This window comes from Labrus mixtus, chromosome 14, assembly GCF_963584025.1.
Source record: "Labrus mixtus chromosome 14, fLabMix1.1, whole genome shotgun sequence".
Taxonomy (NCBI): domain Eukaryota; kingdom Metazoa; phylum Chordata; class Actinopteri; order Labriformes; family Labridae; genus Labrus; species Labrus mixtus.
This window is the reverse complement of record NC_083625.1, coordinates 12,626,432-12,650,001: the sequence shown is the minus strand read 5'-3', so window position 1 is coordinate 12,650,001 and position 23,570 is coordinate 12,626,432. Positions and strand designations below refer to the sequence as shown.

The window sequence follows — 23,570 nt, the reverse complement described above, 5'->3', positions numbered from 1 at the left end:
TGTAAATGTTTCTTCTGTTGCATTGTGGCTCTGTGCTGAAACACGTCCGTTGTTGATCCGTACACTGCTACCCTAAAATAACCCTTTAATTTACCCCTTTATGTATTCACAATGAACAAAAAGTCCCAAACAAACGAAATATGCAATATGAAAAAGAAGGACTTTCACTTTGCGATTACCGCTTTCCCCCCGCCAAACCAATGACGTTTGATTATCCAGGACAGAGCAGCGTAACTAGATGTTTTCCTATATTTTGGAATTTTCGATGATTATTCTTTTAATAACTACAAAATGGAACAACCTTATAGGGAGAAATAGCTCATAGCGGACGGACAAACGAGATTGAGTGAGTGTGTCATTACGGACAGAGGAGAAAGATGAAACAGACAGATACTTAAATCGTTCACCTGTTCTATTGTAACTTAATTTACCAGAGTAAAGTGCGCTCTACACTGCAGACTGTAGTCTTTGTCAAAACAGCTTCAACGTGCGATGAGTGCGCATTGATGTCTGCGCGTCCGCTTGCCACACTCACTGCTCTAATTATAATAAAGTGTTAAAACGGTTACGTCTGTGTGAATTTTTATTTGAGGTTTGCTGTCGAAGTAAGAAGTGTCCTAATTTGAACGTTAATACAAAGTAGGCCTATTACTAACAATTATTAAAATCCCGAAGATTCAAATTAATCAATAGATACAGTTGGCATCGCGTCATAGTTGGGGGCGGGGCCTCCCTTGGGGGAAAAGAATCACAGAAAAAAAGAACTATAAAACAATTACTCAAGTACTCACTTTAACAATGGGAATAGTAATCGATTAGAGAAAATTTTGCATTTCTGCACCCCTACTCAACACATCAACTCTTTCATGTGCATTATGTTGACAACCTCACACTAAATTATTTCAGAGGGAAATTCAGTCACTTGTGTCTTTGCCTCGCGGCACAAGATTGACCCCTTTTATGCGGTGACAAGGATTTCACGGTCGCATAAATTCCATTTAGCATCTCTGTCTCATGAGGTCATGGGAAAAAAAAGCTCCTTAAAGTGCTTTCTGCTACGGTGAGCAATTCAGGTGAAATGGGACAATTTGCATATCGCTCACCTTTGATGTAGCAACTCCCTAGAGTGAGTGTAACAAATAAATGGCCTATTACAGCAAGTAAACTATGGAATCACAGACGAATCTTCAGCATGCATGAAAATTTATACTCCTTCAGCGCCCTCTCACTTTCACCTCTTCCATCATTTCTCTGCTGGAGGTATTCATCCCTCTGGCAGCTTGTTCAATTGTGGCGGTCTGTGTTTGAGTTCCCTAGAAAGGTACACACTGACAGACTATACAGTTCTTTAGCAGAACAGACCGGCTTTTCTTTCTCTATGATTTTCTCAACTTATGTAACCATGAGAAGGGGAAATTAAGAAATCCGACTAATCACTATATTATTTAACTTCTTGTACTGAAAAACATCAAACCATGTAGCCTAAACTATTCATATGCTTCCCAGATTTGATGAATAACTTGAACCACATAATGTGCCAGCAGCTTATGACTTTTGATAATGTGTGTGCTTGTGCGCTGAGAACATTTTGCTCCATGCAGCCTCACAGGACCCCGAGGGGGACTGAGCTCAGAAGGACTCCATAACAAGAAATGAATCCGAATTAGACACAGAAGAAGGAACTGAGGCATATAGTTGCACCTCTTGGGACAAAACCTTAAAGTTACACTCCCTGCTTATGACTCAGGAAAAAAGCAGACAAAAATAAGCAACTGTGCAACTTATTATACTTATAAGCTCACCCCCATATTTTGTGGCTTGTTGGAAGAGGCCTATTCCCACGCTAGAGAAATATCCCAAAATGTCAAAGTTTCACACGTTGATTGTGATATACAAAATGGCGCAACATGTTAAAGGAAGTAATGGACATTTGTTGTTTATAGCTAACAGTGGTTTCACCTGAAGCCTCATGACAGTTGGCTGTCACAGTGGTAAAAAAGCATTATTTGTTACGGTTAGTACAAATTCTGGACCCAAAAGCACGACTCAGATAGGCAGGATCGAGTTGATAACAAAAAGGTTTATTCCAAAAGTGACTCAAAAGGTGCAAGGAGGAGGGGTAGCGCGAGGTTCCCAGTGGCAGTGTCCGTGATCCCAGAGTGGCGTCCAAAAAAGCACAGGTGAGGTGAAGCAAAAAACACGAACAGCGATCTGGCGCAAGGCAGAGAAGAAAAACGGGTTTAGGTACACAAGCTATCACAAAGAGCACTAGAATCCAGAGAAGCCAAGAGAGTACAATACCACGCGAGCAGGAGAAACAATCTGGCGCCGAGGTGAAGCAGAAGGAAGTCTTTGTAGTCGAGATCCTGATGACCAACTAGCTGCACCTGGCGCCGCCTGAGAACATGAGCCCCGCCCACCAAACTCACACAGACAGGGGAGAGACACATGAGGATTAAACAGACAGGGAATAACAACACAACACAACAAAAGGGGAAGGAAGGGCTGCCATGATGTGAATCATGACATTATTTAAACATTCATCCATTAATTGAACTCAGTGAAAAATGATACTTAGGGCAGCAAAAGTTGTATATTAATGAAAATGGGGAAAAAAACAGCTTTAGTTAAAAATGACATTGAGGTGGACCCTGCTTTATCACCTAAAGTCAATGCTTCTTTTAGGGGTTCTCTGTGTGAAAATCTTGTTTTAATTCCTAATGTTGTATAATATGGTACTTCCTTATTACATTGTCCTCTTTGCACTGAAAGGATAAATGCTATTTTTTTCCCCCAGGCCTCCTTTAGAAAGTTAAATTGACCATGGTAGTGATGATAGTGTCCTTGAAAAGTCAATGGAAATGTATACTGAAAGTTATTTTGCACTGTAAATCACGCACATACCTGAACAACTGTACAGCTCCTCCATTGCACCTGTACATGTTGTGTTATTTATATTCTATCATGTATTTTAGATCGCTTATTATATGTTTAGTCTTAAATCAAATACATCTTTTAATCTTTCATTCTAGTTCCCTACCAGCAGGAACACTGCTAGCTTCTCACTTTGTTAGCTATTTCTTTGCTAATTGTTTTGCACCAAAACACCAAGTCACATTCCATGTATTTATAAATCATTTTAATTGGCAATTAAAAAACTATTCTGATTCTGAAAGTATAATGCTTTTCACGATGTTCAGTGAGTTTCAGCATATTTCTTATTTATATTATTTTATTTTAAATGTAATCAATCATTGTACTCTCATCATTGCTTTAAGATGCTTTACTAGATAAGGAATCAGAAAAGCTGCATGACCCTGCCTCAGAACTTCTGCCTTGGTTGTCCCTATTTGATGCCAGTCCCAAATGCACTGATAAGGGACTGCAGCGTCACAAATACTCGATAATGTCCTACCCTGGACAGTCCCTGTGCAAGTACAGACAAAAACAGGCACACTGTCAGCACAGAGGATCTTTATAGCCCTAAATAAAGGAAGGACATTGGCAGAACGCCGACTACAAGACAGCAGGAAATACAAGAGATGTACTATGGATGGATTAGTTGGAAGAGTTGCGCTATGGGAGTAGGAATGTTGAATTTTTGCTATTTTGAAGTAGGGTACAGACACATTGGTGCATTTGTTATAAGTGACAGCTCTATTAATCATCGGGGCAGTGTCAATGCCCAATGGTTTTGCTCTCTAGGTGGATGTCCCTCTGGATACCAAGGCTCCAACCTCAGTGTTCTACACCCCTACCTGCTTTCAACGATCATCCCTTGGTCCTCTAAAGCTCGGAAATGGCTCTCTTTACATGCCCTCTGTGCACATGGGACTCCCACATATTTATTTTTTCACATTCCAAAATCCCCTCTTTTCCTGCCCTTGAAACTACCCTTAAAATTGTAACGTCCTGCACAGACTCTCTTGTACTTCTGAAAGTCTGAGACATCTGAGGTTTTTTCTGAGTCTTGCAATTTGTCTCTCTCCTTTTAGACGAGGGTCAACCGCACCCTCCTTATTTTCAGTCCTCCTGCATCAGCAATCAGCAAGTTTGCACTTCTATTGGGTTCCCAAAAGAGTTAGGTTTTGACCTTACTTGTTCGACTCGCACACTTTCTTCTTCATTCCATGTACTCCTCTGTTGAGAGGGTTGTTAGTACAGGCCTTGGGGGAGAAGGGTGTTGAAGGTAGACGCCTGTGTAACTGTCTGACAGTTTTTCTGTATAATGATGTATGTAGAAATGTTGTATATGGTAAAATATAACTTGGAAAGAGATTTTGCATTTTTAAAGTTGCCTTCCCTTTCTCAGCCTTCAACTTTTATGCAGCCTATCTACAATTTGGAAAGTTACCCGCTGATAAGCCTACTTCTACGGTGCTGTGTGTGGAAGAGTTATAATCTCTGCGATTTGAATTAGAACAAATATCTGTTAAGTTACTATTCATTGCCAACAGCGATAACAGGGTGGTGATTGAAACTAAGGCCCCCTTGCTTTAGCCATATTAGCAAGCACATTGGCCGTTTTCCATCACCCAGCAGCTGTTGGTTCACCACAAAATTTAAATTGGGGCAAACTCATTAGACTAATTTTTTTCACCTCACATGTGTATGAAGTGGCTTGTTTGTTTATACTGTTTTCTGCCATGGTGTTGCAAGTTACTATGGCCAAGGTCCATAGTAGGTCCAAATCGTAGGTATTTATACAACTGAAAGCTTTTGTATGGAAGCCTTAAGCAGACATGCAACTGTACATTTCATTTATTCTGTTGCCATAAAATTAGTGCGTCATCCCAAGACAACAAACTTATCTGGAGATTATGAGGAAAAATATGACAAGATCTAGAGAGAACAACTTAAATGAACTCTTCATAACAGGAAAATAAATGGATGCATGTCCACTATCAGGCTTCCATACTGGCACTGTTACCATGGAAATGTTTACCTCAGCAATACAATTTATTCCATGACACTCAAACGTGGGGTTGTCTCTTCTGACGCTGGCCTCTATCTGTTCATATTTGTGTGTTTGTGTGTGTGTGTTTGGACAGGTGTGCCCATCACTGCTCTTGATAGTGTTGCATACATAGTTCAGGCAGATTCCACGGTCATATATCTGGGTCCATTTGAGACCCGAGATAAGAGGGGATTTATAAAGGCAGCCCTCTGCTAAGTCAAGGTGAACACCAGAGATATGATGTCTTTGTGTGTGTACATGTACAAGTGTGTGTGTTCGTGTTTGATTCAGTGTTTGTGCGAGAGAGCACAAGTGATGGAAAGTTACAACACTCATACATGCTTGAAAGAGTGTGTGTTTCATCTATTGACATGATATTTTTGGAACTTAACTATTCCCTCTGTCAAATGCCTGTGAAGGATTTGATGTCTTATGAAGCCTGAAATCCTTCGTTTCAATATCTCAGATAATCCTTTCATGGCTTAAGGGCCCGAAGCCTTTCCCAACATGCATTTGGCAGAAGGAAAGATGATATGTCATGGACACTGACCTGTTTTGGGTGTCTTCTTGCTTTTCACCAAATGTTTTGCTTTCAAAAAAATGTAGATGGTCCAAACTATAGAAATAAATATCTGATAATTTTCCTCTTCCAAATGGCTTTTTTTTGGAGAGGGATCTCTGTAATAATTACACTTTGTTAAAGCCTAGCTACAGGTATGTAGATATGGGGTATCCTATCCTGCTGTCGGCCTCAGTACCCCTTTGAGTACATCATGCTGGAGTCTAATTGCTAAAGACATTGCACATTTATCTTTCCTATAGGCCTACTTGTTAAATAAATAATTATTCGCTCTGTATAAAGTCTCTCCTGATTGAAGTATTTATGAGGTGAGTTTTATCATGTTGAAATGTTGCGAACAGCTCATTGTGTGTCTTTTGGACTGTTTTGGTTCTTCTTTCTAAAGGTTGTAAAACTAATCGTTTTATATTAAAATGAATGCAATTACTTAGTGTGAATGTGTTCTTTATTGGAAGCAAACCAATTTTATAAACTGACTATGCAGATCCTTTTGGTGAAAGGAGCTATTCAAACATCTTTCAGCTCAGTGTTTTTGGTTTGCATTGACCTTCAGCTGAGATTTGATTTAGTTTAGGTTCAACTCTTTCTTAAACCTTGTTTCCAGTTGCAGCAGGCCACTGTTTTTCAGCAGCCGGCCAGCACCACAAAGCACTTAGACAAACTAACATAGTAAAGCATTCAGCACACACAGCCATTTAGTTCCCTCAGGGGCTGGAAAAGATCAAGACCAGGCCGAAAGTGTCAGGTAAAAACACAGGACTCTGACTGAATGCAAAGGTTCCTTTGTGTCTGCTCAATGCATGTTTCAAGCCATTTATGCTGACATGTTTTCGATATCAACTCTATATAATGGCTATATATTCATATTATTACACCCCCCCCCCCCCCCCCCCCAAAAGAACAAGGGCCTGCCATGTCTCTAGGGCTAAGCAAAGGCACTTTTTCATTTCGCTCTTCTATGTGTCCAATGAACCTTTTCTCATTCTACTAAGTTGATCAGGAATATATTAGATGAATAAAGAAAATGCATAGGGACACAATGGCAGATGAGGCAAAGGATGGACCAAACAACCAAGGGCCATTGTCAGTAGACTGTGTTGTAGTCCTGTGTTCTGTACTTTGTTCTTTTTAACACGATAATGAAGAAGACATGTTTGGGAATTAGATGACAGGTATGCTAATATTTTAAGTCTTTTAGAAGCCAAGATTTTCAGATTTGGGGAAAGTTGGAAAAGTAAATTCTGGAGAGTACCATTGTAGACACTGCTGCAGAGCCCAGCAGTGTTAGGTGATGCGTGTCATCCCCTATTGCATGCCACTCCCCACACCCCATCCCCCCATCTACTGGCACAATCCTAACTGAGGGGGGTCAAATTGCACAGCACACAGTGACTCCTGCCCCCTCGAATTGTGTTATTTCATCCAAAAGTCTCTCCCTGTTTTTTTCCAGGTCTCAGATCCTCTTGTCTTCCCTGTCACATAACTCTCTTCTCTGTCTCTTTTCAACATCCCCCCTCCTCAGAAGGAACCCTAAAGCCTGCGTCTTCTTTATTTAGCACACGGCATTCTATGCAGAGAACTGGGACAGAGGCAGATAAAAGGATGTTTTTTTTTCTAGGGGGATTGCAAATGTGTAACTCTCAGATTGTGTTTTTGGGATGCCTGCTACATGCCAAGGATGTGGCTCTAAATGTAATAATATAAAACCATCTTATACAGGTAATATAACCTCTCGTTTGACCAAAGATTCAAGGCCTTGCTATGACGGGAGGACTTGGCAAAGACAGGACTCTGTTTGTGTCGCTCTACTTTGTTGTTATATTAAATTCTGTAAAGTTTTAGTCAAGTGACATCCTGGTGCAGACTTTGATCTGTTCAGGAAATATCATATAGTCACGGTAATGTCTTCTTTTTCTTCAAGAATTAGGAAAACAGTTAATTTCAAGCTAGGTTTGACAAGAGGAGGAGAATAATTTGAAAATGCTAGAAAAAAAATCCCTTGATGCGAACAATATTGTCCTTTAACTGTCCCTTGAGACTTTTAAAGGTTGTGTGGCTGCAGCTTGTTTTCTTGCGTCACACTGTGTAAGTCTCTGACTATACAGAAGTGTGTGACTTATTTTGCATATCCCTTAATGGATTTTTTTTTAACCCTACTTTATTGTACCTTCCTGTAAGATATTCAAACCATTGGTGATTCCAGTGACCATTTTCCTACATGGGGTAATAGTGAACATTGCCACCATGGGAGTACAGCATAATTGGGATACATTCTCTCTCTCTCTCTCTTTCTCTCTCTCTCTCTCTCATACACACACACACAGTTGGCCGTTGCTTCCTGTGTGGAATGGACAGAAAAGAAACCCTGTGTTTTCTTTATACTATTTATGTCTGAGTGTGGTGACACTAATGACTCCTGCTAACAATGTCCATGTTTCTTGTCCATGGTGATATCGACTGTTTGACCATTAGCTGACAATCTCTCTGTTTTTCTAGCACCCTGCTTCTAATTCTGCTACATATATTTTTTTTTCTGCTCAAACACACACATACACATATCGATGTTACTGTACATTCATGTGAATTCCCTGGTTGTAATGTCCTTGCAAGAAACAACATCCAGTTCATATGGTATTGGCTAATGTGAAGAATATATTTGTAATATTCTTTAGTTTACTCTTTCACTTGGCAAAACCTCCTTGTTCTCTTTTCCAAGATATCAAATACAGATTCTTCGTAACGGCCCTTTGCCATTCATTCACACACACATTGTACCCTTGAACATCTGCATGAGATGCACCTCTGCTTTTCCTCTATGTGCAACATAAACCCATCTGAGGCAATATTAGACTGTCAGAGACATTGCGAAAAAGCCAGCTTGGGGTGGTGGTCTGCAGTGATGTGTGAGCTAAACAACCTATCCCCAGGAGATGTGATTGAAGTCCCTCATAAAACCCAAACTGAACTGTGTGTTTCTGTTTAAACCTATTTCATGATGTTTCCTTAACCTTAAACATGGTGTTTTTATGTTTCTATACCATAAATAAAAAAGAAAGCATTGAATTTCAGTTTAAACCAGAAGTCAATGACAGCAGATTAATACTGAATCTGAACATCTGAATCTATTAGTCCATTGTAAACTGTATTGTTATTTGTCCTCTTGTCTTTTCTGGCCCTGAGGAGATTTATTAGCCAAAGCTTCTGAGCTGTAGCTCATGTGAAGGCTTGAGGCTTCAGCAGTCTCAGTTAGATTGAAGTTGGTATGTCCAAACACCGGGAAATGGATGGCTTATACAAAAATGAGTCTTTCTTCAAAGAGACCCTGGTTTGATGCCTGTGTGAAACAGACAGTGTTGACCTCTTTAAAGAAAATTGCATATTTATTCTTAAACTAATGAACGTAAATAGCTGAACCTATGCTATTAAGCATTGAATATGATACGACATGAAACGATACGTATACCTCCACAGTAATATTAAGAGAGACAATAAAAATAAACAGAAAATCGTACTCGACTGAGGGTCATGCACGTGCCAGAGTGATGCTAGAACAGCCCTTACATCATCATGATATGAATCTTGGGCCACTTAACAAACTGCCTCGTAAAATGAGTTGAGAACATGTTGCACATGTCCAATAACTTATTTGCATTTTTCTGTCAGACTGGAATCGTCGTATCTTGTAGTCTGTTGGTATGGATGACCTTTAATTCATAACAGGGTTTCTCGCTGCTACGGTGCTGGGGCAGTGGTAGAAAGTGCAGTCAAGCTTTTTATGTATAGCTGCTTTAAGCCACACAGCATCACTGCTGCTGTCACAATGAGCAAGGCACAGACTTCATTAGTACTGATTGGATACTTTTATGTATCTGTGTTGACAAAGACCTATTGGAGATCTTAGTCCAGTTCTCCGTCCTCTGAAGGTAGGTCAGTGGTTCTGTTTGAACTGGCCCACCTTATTAGCGAGCAAACACTATAACACAATTATTTGCAAGCAAAATAAACCGTTTTTTTTTTCTCCACCTGCATTCTCTCTCAGACACATTTTTCTTTTTATCTCTCTGATCTCTCTCTGCACTTCTATCCTGTTAGATACTGTTTGAATGATCACATTCCTAGGCATGAAGGTGCGGTGTAATTAACCAATGAGCTTTTTTTTTTTGTTGCTGTTGCAACGTGCCTTCTGCCTGCCTCAGTGGTCTCTTCTCGTGGATTGCTACTGCCATTTTCTGGCCAAACTAAACATGAGTATCCTTCCAGGGAGAGATGGGACGGAGGGAGCAGAAGGAAAAATCACCTCTAAATATCCTTTAGGTGGTAGATTACTGCCCAGTGAAAAATAAATCTCTTACTCTAACATGTCTGTCTAAAGAGGTGATAAGGGTATGTTGGGCAACTTCTGATGGGGCCTTTAAAAAAGAAAAAGGGAACGTCCAGAGGGGTATAAATGTTATAAAAGGAGCACATCTCTGGGTTTTATTTGACAGCTCTGTATACATTCTGTGAAGAAGCATGATGATTAATTCAAAGTTGCAAAAAGGGAAATTTAAAAACTTCTTTAAAATGCAGCCTAAAATCACTTCAACCTCTCATTTAAAACGCTAGTACTAGTTAAAAAAAAATGTTTTACAAACCTCCTTTTCTATTGACTCCCTCTAAAGTTATCCATTTTAAACAAAAATGGTTTTTGATAATTGTTTTTTGTGACGACTAGTACAAGCTGGTACACTGAACCAAGTGTCGCACAAAAAAATGAAAGAAATAAAACTTGGGAACATTTAAACTTCTTGGGATTTTCTTATCAACTCTATAACTCCGAGGACTCTCTTATTCTCCGCTCCCTCATTTCTTTTCTCTGCTTTTGCGGCTGCTGGAAAAAACGAAGCTGCATTTTGCTCGTCAGGATCAGAGTTTGTGCTTCAGTAGACCTACTGAAAATCACAGTAGACAGGTGGACCAGAATGTCACAGGGTTCCTTTTTTTAGAGAGGTTTGAAGTAAATGTTGTAGCAGCGGCTTGTTGCTGCACCTGTCAATACTTTAGTAACAAACTAGAATGTATTCTTTGGAAGCGCCATCAATTCTCTGTCGCCTTGAGAAGTTTCAAGCCTGGCTTTTTTTCCCCCATAAATCTCACATATGTAACTCTCATGACTCATGGCATGGCTGGTACACTCTCTCTTGCATTTGCATTCCCCAGATTTTTTATCTCATCTGCTTGTTGTGTTCACTTCAAATATATTAATCTCTGCGATAAGGTTCACTTGGCTTCTTTGTTGGGACTACTTTCTCCTCCGCATGGCAGACAGGTGTATTAGTATCAATTTCCCTCTAATTATGTGTGAGGTAGGTGCTTACAAGGGCTAATTATACTTTGAAGCTGCACTGAAGGAGTTTTATCTTGGAAGCGTGAAGTAAAAACACTGTAATTATAGATAATGTGGGTGTAATTAGGTACTTCTTAATGAACAGACTTTAAATGAGATGTTGCTAGAATGAGAGTTTAAAGTTAGATAGGCTAGGGTAGACTTTTTGAACTTTCTTCTGATGTATTGTCCTCTCTTACTTCTTCAGTAGAACCTGTGAAAATGTGTTCTTTACTCATAAATGTGACTCCGAACATCAATCCAGCAGCGGCTGCCACATTTAGCACCTGAGATGGGCTTCGTGGTGAAATGAATATCTTGCTCTCACTTCCTTTTCTGCAGATAAAGCATTAATATTACAAGGTGCGAGACATTATTTTGACTTGTAAAAGGACTTTTTTTTCACAACATATCCCTTCATCCTGAGGAATTAAAGTGTGAATCTTCAGGGTATAGAGGAGGGAACCTGAATCAATTTCTTCTAAGCAATTAAAAGTTCTCTTTCTCTGCTCTTTTTTCAGATATTAATATGGTTGACTTCAATGTGTTTTTAGAAGTGGCTTTACTTCTTCTTAATTCTTTATTTCCCTGCTCCACCTCCTCTTTTGCTGCATACCTCTTCATCAAAGAGAGAGGATGGGATATAAGACTCCGTGCTGCATTTGATATTCTCACTCTCCTCCAAACCGACCCATCAGTCATTACACCCGGCGCGCTTTGATCCGTACATGATTAGCCGTGACATACGTGACATTCATCACCTCGGCCTATCACATTTACTGCTGCGGCCACGTCTGCTTCTGCAAGATTCAAACGCGTTGCTTCTTAAAATGTATGCCCTACCCCACCATCTTTTTTTTTTCTTTTTTTTTACAATTATACACTTTAACTACATCTAATGTGGTTTTATATTTCCCCTCCTTTACTTGTGTATTTGTTCTGTTATTGTCTCAAAGAAGAAATGTTGTGGGGGTACATGAAGGATTTACAATGCAGCAATTTATTTGAAGAAGAAATGGGTTACATTAAAGATGTAAATGTGAAGTTTCGAAGGCCAACTCAATTAAAGAAAAAAAATTTTTGCAGGATAAAACCCAGAGAAAACAGCAATCCTGAGTTTTCTAAGATAATTGTGTTCCCCTTTTAATTCATGTTTGTTGCTGTACACTGCAAAGTCCATGCACCAGTAGCTGTCTCATGTGAAGATAAATATATGTTTTCATGTAAAATATGAGATGATTTAATGCTCTGGAATAATGATGAAACCAGTACTTTTTATTTGATAGAACTGATTCCTTAGAGGTTGATGGGCCCACCTGTGTTTTATTGATTTGCACTGTCCCCTTCCTAAATAAACTGAATTGAATACGATTCTGGTCACATTCGGTTTCCTGCGTTGTCATCTCTCAGCTCGATGCTTTCAACGTGTACTGTAGGTTTAAGGGAATTCACAAGAGAAGTGAAGGACATGGGTTGACATTTGTATATTTTAACGACTATGCTCTGCCTAATGTTGTTGTTTTGTCCCCTGTAGACCCAGAGAGAGAGAGAGAGAGAGAGAGAGAGAGAGACGTGTGACCAGACTTCAGTCCATCTACTAACGCCTTCTGAAAGCCCTCCCTTTGGCTGACATGAAAATGCTTTTAGTAAGTAACACATAATTCAGACTTTGATGCCCCCTGACTGCTGTCTTCGGGGACTCTATCCACTGCCCTACGGCCCTCAGTTTGTCTGCTCGAGCTGTTTCTGGGAGAAAAAAAAGGAAAGGAATATGTTTACAAATCAACACAGCCAAGTGGGAGTGACTGAGCCGCTTTGTAGAGAGGAGCTTATTTAAACTCGCTGAGTTCTGATCCATTAATGGACCACAGAGCCTTTTCACAAGCATGTTTTGGTGTGTAGATCTTTCACCTGAGTGGCAAAATGAGAAATAAAAGAGTATAAAAGTCTGACTCACGCCCCGGAACTGCTCAGCTTAAAGGTGTGAAATAACACTGGGTTCTTTCAGTATTTTGTCTGCCAACAGTTCTCAGTTGCGGTGTCCTCAACCTTCACAGAGAAAAAGCCTTTTACGTGTGCTTTCTCTTCACAGATGACAGGGGCCTGAATGTCATTTGAAGCATGCCCGACCGTTTGCTGAAGGGAACAAGAGGCGAGAGGGAGGGAAGGAAGAGAGAATTAGAATGTATTTCAGGTCTGAGGCGAGTGGTGCATTGCTGCAACTCCGTGAAGGAGGGAGTTTAAAGAGGGAGTAGGAAAGCTGGGAGGGAGGGAGGCTTTTGCAGCAAACTGTTGCTAGGAAACACTTGTGGCATCTCCACTCCGTCTCGCTGAAATGCCAAAAGGTAACTGACAGAGACGGTGGAATGAAATGTCAGTCCTATCCTCGCAGGAGTTTGAAGAATGAGGCGGGTGTTTCTATTTAAGTAGCCATGTTTATCAAAGGGTTCTCAAAAAGTAAACATCCGCCTCTACTTCTGCCAGAACAGAGAGCTGGAGCTTCTCCTGCTTCTTTCTACCCTTCTGTTTGTCTAGTTTGTTATCTTTCCCTCTTCATTTTTGTTTATTCTCTCTCTCTCTCTCTCTCTCTCAGCCTGTCTTTCAACAGTTTTTGGCCGTTTTTTTCCTCCCAAACTCTCTCTCTCTTCGCTCCGTCTCTCACTCACAGCTGAGCACTTCTTCGCCATCCCTCATTATTCTCCCTTTATTCTCCGTCTTTTATTGGTCTCCCTCGCCCCATAATTCACTCTCTCCTTTTTTCTCCATATGGTCCATCAGTGTAAGCCTACGTCCAGATATTTGATGATAAAAGCTGTCTGGCTGGGGGAAAAAAAAAAAGAGCCTAACTCTCTACTGGTCACAATGGAGCTCATTTCCATACAGTCCATAAATTGTAATTCAGAGATAGTAGCCGGCTCTGAATCAGAATAAAAGCATTCATATTCTACAGTGACCTAAACCGCACCACAATACATCCTTAGAGTAAGACACACTCGGGCATACAGATGGGGAGAAATTTGAATAAGGATATTAAATTCCATCAACCTTTATCCTCTTGTAAGTGCAGTAAAGGAACAACACTCAGATTGATGATATTAACTTAAATAACAGAAATAGGCATGTTTAAGATTCACATCTGTTTAGATCATTACTTATTTCATTTATCAGTCCATGAATCATCTTTGATCATGTTAAAACAAGTTTGTTTTTGCCAGCAACTTTGAAAGAAAATCAGCTTGCTCTCTTAAAAAAAGACACCCCCCCCCCCCCCCCCCCCCACACACACACACACACACACACACACACACACACAGCTGTGTTGCAAGTTAACACATATTATCCAAATATGAATAAAAATTTAGACCGTCAGAAAAATTGTTTAATGCCACCCATTGAGACAAATTGCCTCACAGTGATTTCCTCAACGTTTGAACTACCATCCTCATATGCGTGTCAAGCGGCAAAGCAGTCCACTGCTTGGGGCGCGGGACCGGTAGGGGGCCCCTGAGGGCTCACAAACTTAAACCAAAGCAGTGGATCAAATGTGACAATTTTGCATTGACAGTAGGAAACCTCCCTAACAGCGCCCATTCTGACTGCACTCCTTGCCCTGCTAAAAAATGAAGAGAAATGATCCGTCGCTCAGAGAGAAAAAGGAAACAGGAAAAAAGAGGAAGAGGAGTAATTATCGGGACGGTGGCAGACATGATAGTGATCAACGCTGGTTGGAGGGCCAGCGAGGGCCCCAAGTTTCTCCCAGCAGTCTTTTAAGTACCCTATATACAGTACTCCATTGCGTTCATCCATGCTCGTACATTTCACCCTCCCACTGGGAGGGGAAAGAATTCATTGATTGACCTTCACTTCATTGTGTGTGCGTCTTTAAAGCTCATTATCTCATTATAGTCAATGTCAGGCGGATGCATGGAGGATATGTTTTGGTAGACATGACATAACAATGTGTTTTCTTTCTGCAATATATATGCTAATTGGGTACATTTGGGGTAAAATCATGGAGCCATGAAATGATTTCCAGTCTTAACTGCGTGTTCTCTGTACATTTGCACTTTTAACTGAATATATGAACATTTTGAAAAACTCACAACAACTGTGTAGCGGTAGATATTGTATTAACTGTCTGACATGCCTGTGAATCCCGCAGTAATTATATTTCCCACCTCGACATAATTGAGAAAACAAATAAGGACACGATAAACATAATTCTGTGGAAACAGGGATCCAATTAAATAGCATGAAGAATTGTGAGAAACTGTCCCTCTGAGTCAGACAATAATTATGAAAAATAATATTAATTTTAATATTATAAACATCACATAATGGCATTGCAATACATTCCTCTGAAGAACATCCACTGTTGTATAAGTATAATGCATTAAAATGTAATGCTGAAAGGAAAAGAGTCAAGTCACTTTATTTATATAGCACATTTAAAAACACAACAGGAACCAGAGGGATTAACTGCAAACATTGACAACACTTATTAATAAAAAAGCAATGTATATGCAGTTTATATGTAACAATGTGCTCTGCCAAAAGAATTATATTTCTGTGGTATTTACAGAACAAAGTAATGCAAACAGATCATGATGAATTGATCAGTAATGGATCTCAGCTGCTTCATCTAAAAAAGGCCAATAACTTGCTCTGTGTAACTTTCGGTACAGCAACAAAACGTCAATGAAGTGAGCCTTTTTCCAGCAAGTGAATGGGTGTGTTTTCTAAAGTCCAATATCAATATTGACAGTGGGGTGGGGGAGTCCTGTGGTCCAGGCTTGCAGCTTCCACAGTTTTCTGACAGTCCACTGCTTTGTGTATCTAGAGACCGAGCGAGCCGCTGCACAGAAGCTTCTATACAACACTTGTATGTATAGTTTTACTTTCTCTGGCAAGAAAATATGAGAAGAAAAGGATATTCAACTACTGTCTTTTGTCAACCAATGTTTTATTCATGAGACAAGTTTATTCAAAACCTTTTGACAAAGTCTTACCTGTATACAACCCTGAAATTCATTTTAGATTGCTGCTTTAAAGGCTTTATATGTGATTTTTCACACTTAAATGTAATAGAAATCAAGTATATCCTCTGAAAATAACTCTGTGAGTCATGACTGTCTACAGTGAGTGTGACACCCGAGTCCCACTGTCTGTGATGCTTTCTGAGTTTTCCGAGTCCTATCTTCACTTTGTTGACATTGCGGGACGGCCGGCCGGCTCATCCCCTCTCGTATAAAAGTTGTTTGATTTAGGGACTAGAGAAAAGAAGAATAACATACTGTACTCACTGCTTAATTAAATGTCATTTAAGCGTTTCTAGATCACGGTCATTTCGGGTAAATTTACATGCAGTGTGAAGATACGAGCATAATAAAGATAGCATTAGCATGCTAACACAACAATGCAGCGCGAGTTGTTTTGGTTTCATGCTGGTGCTCAAGGGCGACATCTGCTGGATCAAAAAATAGCATATAAAGCCTTTAATGGAGATTAACACATACATGATCTTTTCTATTTTCTCTTGTCATTCTGCAGATAATTCAGTTCTGACCTGATTCATTGAAGATGAGAACTCTGTTGAGGGTCTGTGTCACTGCAGCTCTGCTGGTCTGCTGTAAGTAGCCAACTGCATGCAAAATGTAAACCTTAACTGCATCATTGCAGTTTGCCTGTAGTATTTATTTTTTAGTAACTGCATCACAGTAATAACACTGGCACAAACACATGAATGCATGCACAACATTTCTACACACAACCCCATGCAATAATCATTAAACAGCACACTCACGGTTATTTGCCCTTCCAGTGTTCACTAATAAGATTGCTATTATAGAAACAATAAATGGTGTAGAAATATCTGCCTGCCCCGGGAGATTAGCATGAACTGAGCCCTATTAAAGGACTGTAAACTCCTGTAAACAGAAACCTTGGGGGGTGGGGCTTGTGCTGGAATGACTGTGTGTTGGTGCAAGTGGATGAGACATTTAAAGCATGATTGAATGCCTAATGCAACATTTCATAATTGCGTCTCACTGTGAAAGCTTAAGGCAGTCTCTGAGGGACTGTTGAGACACATGGAGATGAGAGCGCCATCTTGTTGCAGGGATGAAATGGTCGCATACAGTGGATACATATCTCACAATTCAGTTGCATGAGAGGTACCCTGAAACTGTGTGTCAGGTGGACTTAATACCAGGTCATAGCCAATCAAAATCAAGAATTATATCAGCTTCTGTTTTCAATCATGGCAGAGTGTCTTGTTGTTCTAAATGTCCCTCTTTTTATTACAACTAAAGTTCTCTGCATTTGTGTTTGGTAGTATCACACCCACAGGGGGAATATGTCATTCAAAGTCAAGGTATTAAAACCGCTTTATTACCCCAGCAGCTGCCATATGTCCTCTTCAACCGAGCAAGAGGTTATATTTTCACACCTTGTCCCTTAGTACTCATGAATACTTCTTTTGTGTTTCATTATATTTAGATAGAAACTAAAGTATATAACTCTACTGCCTTAATTAAAAGAACAATTTGGTTTAAAGAAACATGCACCAACAGTTCTGACGGGTGCATGAAGAGAGAGAGCCTGTTCTGGCTATTACATATTAGATGTGTTTTTGGATTTTTACCAACTGTCAGTATCGGTTTTAGGGCAGTAACCCCTGTGTGTAGGAGTCTTTTTTTAATTGGATGAAAAAAACAGCCCTTAATTATAAAATTAAGCAGTATTGTGTTTCACCCAGGTAACAACTGCCGAGTATAAAATTAAACTTTTAAAAAGTAATAATAAGGGCTTGGATGATTTGACTGACAGGTGGGTGCATTGAAGCTAATTGTCAGGAGGCTAAAGGTCGTCCCTGAAGGCTGAAGCACCCTGGCTATAACCTTGCAACCCATTAGCCAAATTCTGATTCACGTCGAATTCCTAACCATCCAACATAATTATGACATCCTGAAAATCCGAACAAAAAAAATAATAAAATATGAACTACCAAATAGAACATCTCAGCAGCAGCCCTATAATGTAACAGTCACCGTGGTCAGCACTTACAACCAATCACAAAACACCAGTTACTTCAAGCCTGCACTACACAGGCAGCAGGCACACTAGCAGTTTTTGTCACAAAAAGTTTTTCCATTTCTAATTTAAGATCACATACTGAGGAAAATTGCTCTTCCATGCCACAGCCAGCTATACTGCCCGACCGACGTCTCCCCGCCATTAAGGCCTTCTAGTGATAAGCAGCATCTTTCAGTCACTGAGACCAGCGTGTGTACTTGTGCCACAGCAGCACATGATTGAAGTTTTCTCTGCGCCTGTGAGGTTAATGGAGTTAACGAAGATCAAAGACGCATGTCTGGCCAAGATAATTAGTATTCTGTCAGACTGAAAAAACACGATGAATAACTGAACCGTGACTCTTTCTGTATTCAAGGAACTCACAAATGTGTCCTCAACAAACATTAATAACACTTTCTTGTGTTTAAAGATGTGTTATTGTTAATTACATCCGACAAAACACAACACACAAGAACACAGCTAAGATTTTCTATGAGCAAGAATCAGATATAAATGTTTTGAAAACTTTTTTTGTAGCTGTCTTCATAATGTCACAATATTTTTAGGGGCATCTCAAATGATTGATGATTGAGGATTAGCTTTTTAGGACTTTTTAATTCAACAGTCCTGTGATACACTTGTCCTACATTATTTAAATGACATGCATCAGTATTCATTTATTCCTTTCTTCAATTTTACAGAGGGGTTGATTGGTCTGTCTGACAATTTTGGAGGCTGCAATTTCTGGTCATACTAAGTTGTATTATTTTGACGTGTATTTGATGTCTGACACAATTAAATCAGCGATGGTAGTTAATTAAACAACTCTCTAAATTATCAGCACATAAGTTTCACAACTGAGTTCAAATTGGAAGTTTCTCTACATATCTGTAAAATGAACAAACATTAGAAATTCAAACTTTTCTACATAATAAGAGGCGATATAGTCCCAACCTTTTATCCCAGAAAAGTTTCACCAAATTCTTTCCCTAAAGGGAACGTTTTCTTTCAACGACATTCTCATTTTTAACTCCTCGTGTCCCTCCCTATGTGTTCATCTCTCCTGAAGACATCCTGTCGAGCTGTGCTACCGAACACGAAGTGAGTAAAGGTGAAAAACTGCAAAGCCCTGACAGTCACATCAAGGTGATGAGAAATTACACAGAACCAGATGTCAGGAGACCTAAGCCAGCAACTCAGAGGAAGAAGGCAAAGAAGACAGGACATCAGAGAGTTTCCATGGGGCAGAGAAGTGACATCAGCTGCACCAGACTGGGAGGCACCTGCCAGCCACACAGATACATCTGCCAGGGCCGGTACCTGGAAGACAAGTGTTCAGGAGCCAAAAAGCGGCAGTGTTGTACACGTGGTATAATGACGCAGTTACACGTAAATTACACAAACAAAAATATTACAAAATCATGTAAAGAAACATCCAGCACACAGACTTCTTCAGATAGAAAAACACTTTCCTGTTCTCTGCCAAGTACAGATTTATTAGGGATTTACAGCTTGTTCCTGCCTGAGTCATAAAAATGTGTCAATGTGGATGTAAGTTGTCTCATAATCTGTCACACCACTGAGAAAACCTCAGTGCGTCACATTTGAATAGTCTTTCTGCTGTAATTGGCCTTGCTTTATATCCATATGAATGAACAAATGTGACTCTGGCTCAGTGGATGTAAAAATATATTTCATTATTTGGTATGCACAGCAGCTGCAGCCTTTAAATATGATGTATTATGGGAAGAAAAGCAGTTAAAATACCTACTTATTTTCCTCTAGTTGGAGCCTGGACTGTCTTTTGTGCAGGGCACCACAAGAACAGAGTGAGGGCATGCGATGGGCACGGCTGTGGAACTTTTAACTCGAGAAGGTGAATCCTTTTATTGTGATTTTAATGCTTTAGCAGAATATAACTCATGCTGACACATAAATGGCTTATGGGTGCAAATGAGTTGATATAGTGTTTCTGGTGCTGCATTATTCTCTTAAACTGTTCACTAAGTGGCTTCTGACATGTCTGACTGTTTTTATGAAAGAGACATGGAGAAATCTCCACTTCAAAGAGAAAAGGGGATTAAGTCTTTAACTTTAGTAAAGCAGACTGTAGAACATTTCTCTAAAGATATAGCTGTGTAATGATGTTTTTTTTTTTCCTCCATTGGCGTTCCTACAGAGGTAACAAGCTACATAAAGCTGTGGACCTTGTGTGTGATGACTATGGTATTGTCAACACTCCATTCTCAGGCTCTCTGGCAGGTCCAGTGAGTCGGAGAGACCCTGCTGGGAATGCGTTGGATGGGGTCAAACTTCTGAATGATGGTAAGGAGAGGGTGATGTAAGCACAGATACAGCGATACAGTGCAGCAGAGAATGAAACTTCATACACTTATTAATCACATTTTTTTTAAATGAAAAGGATCCTTCCATCAAAAAGTATATATATTTCAACTAGGGAAATCAAAGCTTTTGAGTGCAACTGTCCAATAAATTACTCAGTAAATTTACTTAATAATGACTGCATAATAAATCTTAAAGACTAAGAAAAAAACAAACTGTCTGAAAAAACCATGACAGCGCTTAATTAAAAGTTAGAGTTTTGGCAGAGAGGCAAAGACCACAAAACTAATTAATATCTGAGACAAATTGCATGAAAATCAATTTCACAGTTGTTATGGCATTGGGTGAACCACACATTTTGATCTACAGGTGCCGTTAAATGGCAATTCAGTGGAGTACCGCTGGAAGAGGACATCATTGTTTAAGATCTATAAATGTCTGTTCAAATATGTGTGCAAAACAGTGCTAATCTTGTAACATAACCTTTGTAAGTAATTTCCTGTCGTGTATGGAGCCATCGTTAGGGTATAGGCGATGTTGGGTTACTATGGTGTAGGCGTTAGGTACTGAAGGGATAAAAAGAAGGAGTGATTAAGTGGGATTAGAAAATGTATAGCGAGAGGGGCTAGGACTCAATTGAACTCCTTTTTACCCCTAACATCATCACCCAGCTGCATGTGAAACCCCATCAAAGGCTGGTAATGACCCCCACAAAGGCCCATTACCAGCAGAACAAAAGCATCACAGCAGCATTTTTTATTTGTGGAGCCTGGCAGAAGAGCGCTCGCATGCTTTTGTAATGCACAGTGTATCTGTGTCTGCATACATGATTGCACGAGTGAGCGTGACTTTGAGAGTTAAAAAGGCACCAGACTAGTGATGAGTAAACATCATTAGTCCTCATTCTGGCTCTACCCCTAATTGAACTTTATTATCAGCAGAACACATGTACTGTCCGCTCCTTTCATCTCAGGGTAAAGCACAGACATGATTAGACATCACAGAGACACATTACCTCGCCATGATACCCACATTAATGCTGAGAGACTCATCATTAGAAGCTGGTAGGGTTTAATGAAGGTGTTGAGCTGTAGTCTAGCCTACTTTTAGGTTGTTTGTTTCTAAGTTGGCTGCTTGCTTGCTTTTTTTCTGCAGCGTGAGGAAAGGATAATGGCCTATGTTCATCCATTAGGGATTATAAATGAGCTATGGTAGTCTGCTGTCTCCACATTCAAGGGTCTATTTGTTGCAGGGCCCAGACATGGATCTGCTATACATTAGTACAACTTGTAAGCCTATAAAGTGCATTAAGAGAGACGTACAGCATTTAGGAGCAGTTGTCCCGAGGTAAGGGGAATGCAAAAGTCCTTGAAAACTCTTTGTTTTTTTTAAACAAATGCATTGATTGTTTTGAGCCAATGATTCATATTTTACACATCATGTGCGTTACAAACCACTCCAATCTGAGGGGTCCTTAAACACAACTGCAACCATCACTTCCTGTGACTGTCACTGGATTAAGAAATACTTGATTCAGCTTCATAACAAATTTAACCAATGAAAGACAATGACAATCACCTGTCTTCAAAGTTATGTTTTCACCTACACTCCGCTCCATTTACTCTACAAGAAAGCTGTCATGGAGTCCTTAAACTTTTGACCGAAAAAGGTAGCATTAAAGAAAAACAATTCCACAAGTCCGATCATGAGATAAGAAGACTTACTTGTTTCTAATCTTTACGTTTTGTGTCTGTCTCATTCAGTGTACTGTGTGAACATCTTCAACATCCGTCCTTACCGTTACATCGGCCCTGTGGTTCAAGGAGAAGCCTTGGGTTATCTGCTGCCGCTTCAGGAACGCTTCTCCGGAATCACTTCGCACCTGGAGCTGCAAATGTGTGATGGCACTGACCCTTCACCTTTCATCTAAGTCTCTCATATACAACCACCCTCACTTTGACATTCACCTTTAATAAAACCTCTGTCATGTGTCATACAACAAACTCTGACCCGCTCAAATCTTAAAAGCCTTTTATTAGTTCTAACCTTTTCTCTGCCCTGACTATGAGCACAATTTACTTAATAACTTTGACACTGAAGTATTTAGATCCAATAATATAGGCAATGATTCAACAGTCTTAATTCTTCATCCTCTATTGCATAAGCTGTACAAAGATTTGGTCTTCCTAAGAAATCATTCTAATACAAATGTCTTAGATTACAAATCAGTTTCAGTAGTTCTTACATACTCGGGGTTGCCTGATGATCCTTTTTTAACCTTTTGTATATTTTTGTAACACATTTTTCCGGTTTATGTCATGCTCTTTTCTTAGTAACCAGAAAATCTACATTAGTGAAACTGCCATTCATGACTGTCGTGCTTTTTTGTATTCCTCTCTTTCTTTTAACCAAAACTGATTGATTCCTCAACCCCTTTTAACACAATATCTTTATATCTGAATGATGCAATACATTCTTGACTTTCATTTTTTTTGGCTAAAGTGGTTTTCATTTCCCATCCCCCAGAAAGATTTTGAGATAGATAAGTCAAATATTGTCACAAAGAATATTCTTCAATTTTCTCCATTTCATTCTGAAGTGTAACTTGCCAAGACAGTTTTGACTCCTGACATTTTCTCCATAATGCAGTTGTCATTTTAAATTAATCAACTGCAATTCCACAAGGGATGTGCCTTGTCAGAGGGGAAAAACTGCCACATTTACAGTGAAACTGCAATGAGCAGCTTACGCCAAGAGATGGAGCTGTCGTTCAACAAAATGACATGTCAAACCTTAGACTTCATCCTTAGACATTTTCTCTTTCATCCATCAATTTTACATTTTTTTGAAGTCTTTAAAATATAATTAAAGACAACTAGCTACTAATAAATACATTAAATCAAAACACTCACTAGGAAATATCAAGGTAAATATGTTGTATTATTAAAAAACAATGACAGCATTATACTTGGAAATCATTTCTCTGAATGAAAATGTGTACATTTCCAGTTAAACCATCTCATGACTCGAGAGACTTACACATGTGGAGACATCAGGTGATATTTTAGTGAGTCAAGCTCAACTGTTGCTCGTTTTCACCCCAATTCCATTTATTAGGAACAGTCAATACGCTACCCACAGTAGAGACATACTCTTTGACTAAACTTTTAACAGAACATATGTGGTAGGTTTTGGTTAAAATGCAGCTTCACTAACAAAGACCACACCAAGAAAGTTTATTGTAATGTGAC

General features: G+C 39.6%; 1 protein-coding gene and 1 long non-coding RNA gene across 2 annotated transcripts; one reads left to right on the top strand and one right to left on the bottom strand.

The window, feature by feature from the left end:
- Positions 1–2,060: 2,060 nt before the first annotated feature.
- LOC132988807 (uncharacterized) lies at positions 2,061–2,466 on the bottom strand. Its single transcript, XR_009675864.1, has 2 exons — positions 2,302–2,466; positions 2,061–2,211 (listed from the first exon to the last, which is right to left on the bottom strand). It is a non-coding gene; the product is annotated as an uncharacterized LOC132988807 (long non-coding RNA).
- Positions 2,467–15,674: 13,208 nt separating this feature from the next.
- Positions 15,675–23,273, top strand: LOC132988698 (leukocyte cell-derived chemotaxin-2-like). Its single transcript, XM_061056269.1, has 6 exons — positions 15,675–15,784; positions 16,453–16,531; positions 19,046–19,345; positions 19,762–19,852; positions 20,156–20,301; positions 22,083–23,273. The coding sequence occupies exons 2-6, from the start codon at positions 16,483–16,485 to the stop codon at positions 22,247–22,249; spliced, it is 753 nt and encodes a 250-aa protein (XP_060912252.1). The 5' UTR covers positions 15,675–15,784; positions 16,453–16,482; the 3' UTR covers positions 22,250–23,273.
- The last annotated feature ends 297 nt before the right edge of the window (positions 23,274–23,570 follow it).

Excerpts from the sequence above, each read along its gene's own strand:
- LOC132988698 (XM_061056269.1), top strand. The coding sequence starts at position 16,483 with ATGAGAACTCTGTTGAGGGTCTGTGTCACTGCAGCTCTGCTGGTCTGC. Across the intron at positions 16,532-19,045 it reads TGCAGCTCTGCTGGTCTGCT|ACATCCTGTCGAGCTGTGCT; the intron begins GTAAGTAGCCAA and ends TCTCTCCTGAAG. Across the intron at positions 20,302-22,082 it reads GGTCAAACTTCTGAATGATG|TGTACTGTGTGAACATCTTC; the intron begins GTAAGGAGAGGG and ends TGTCTCATTCAG.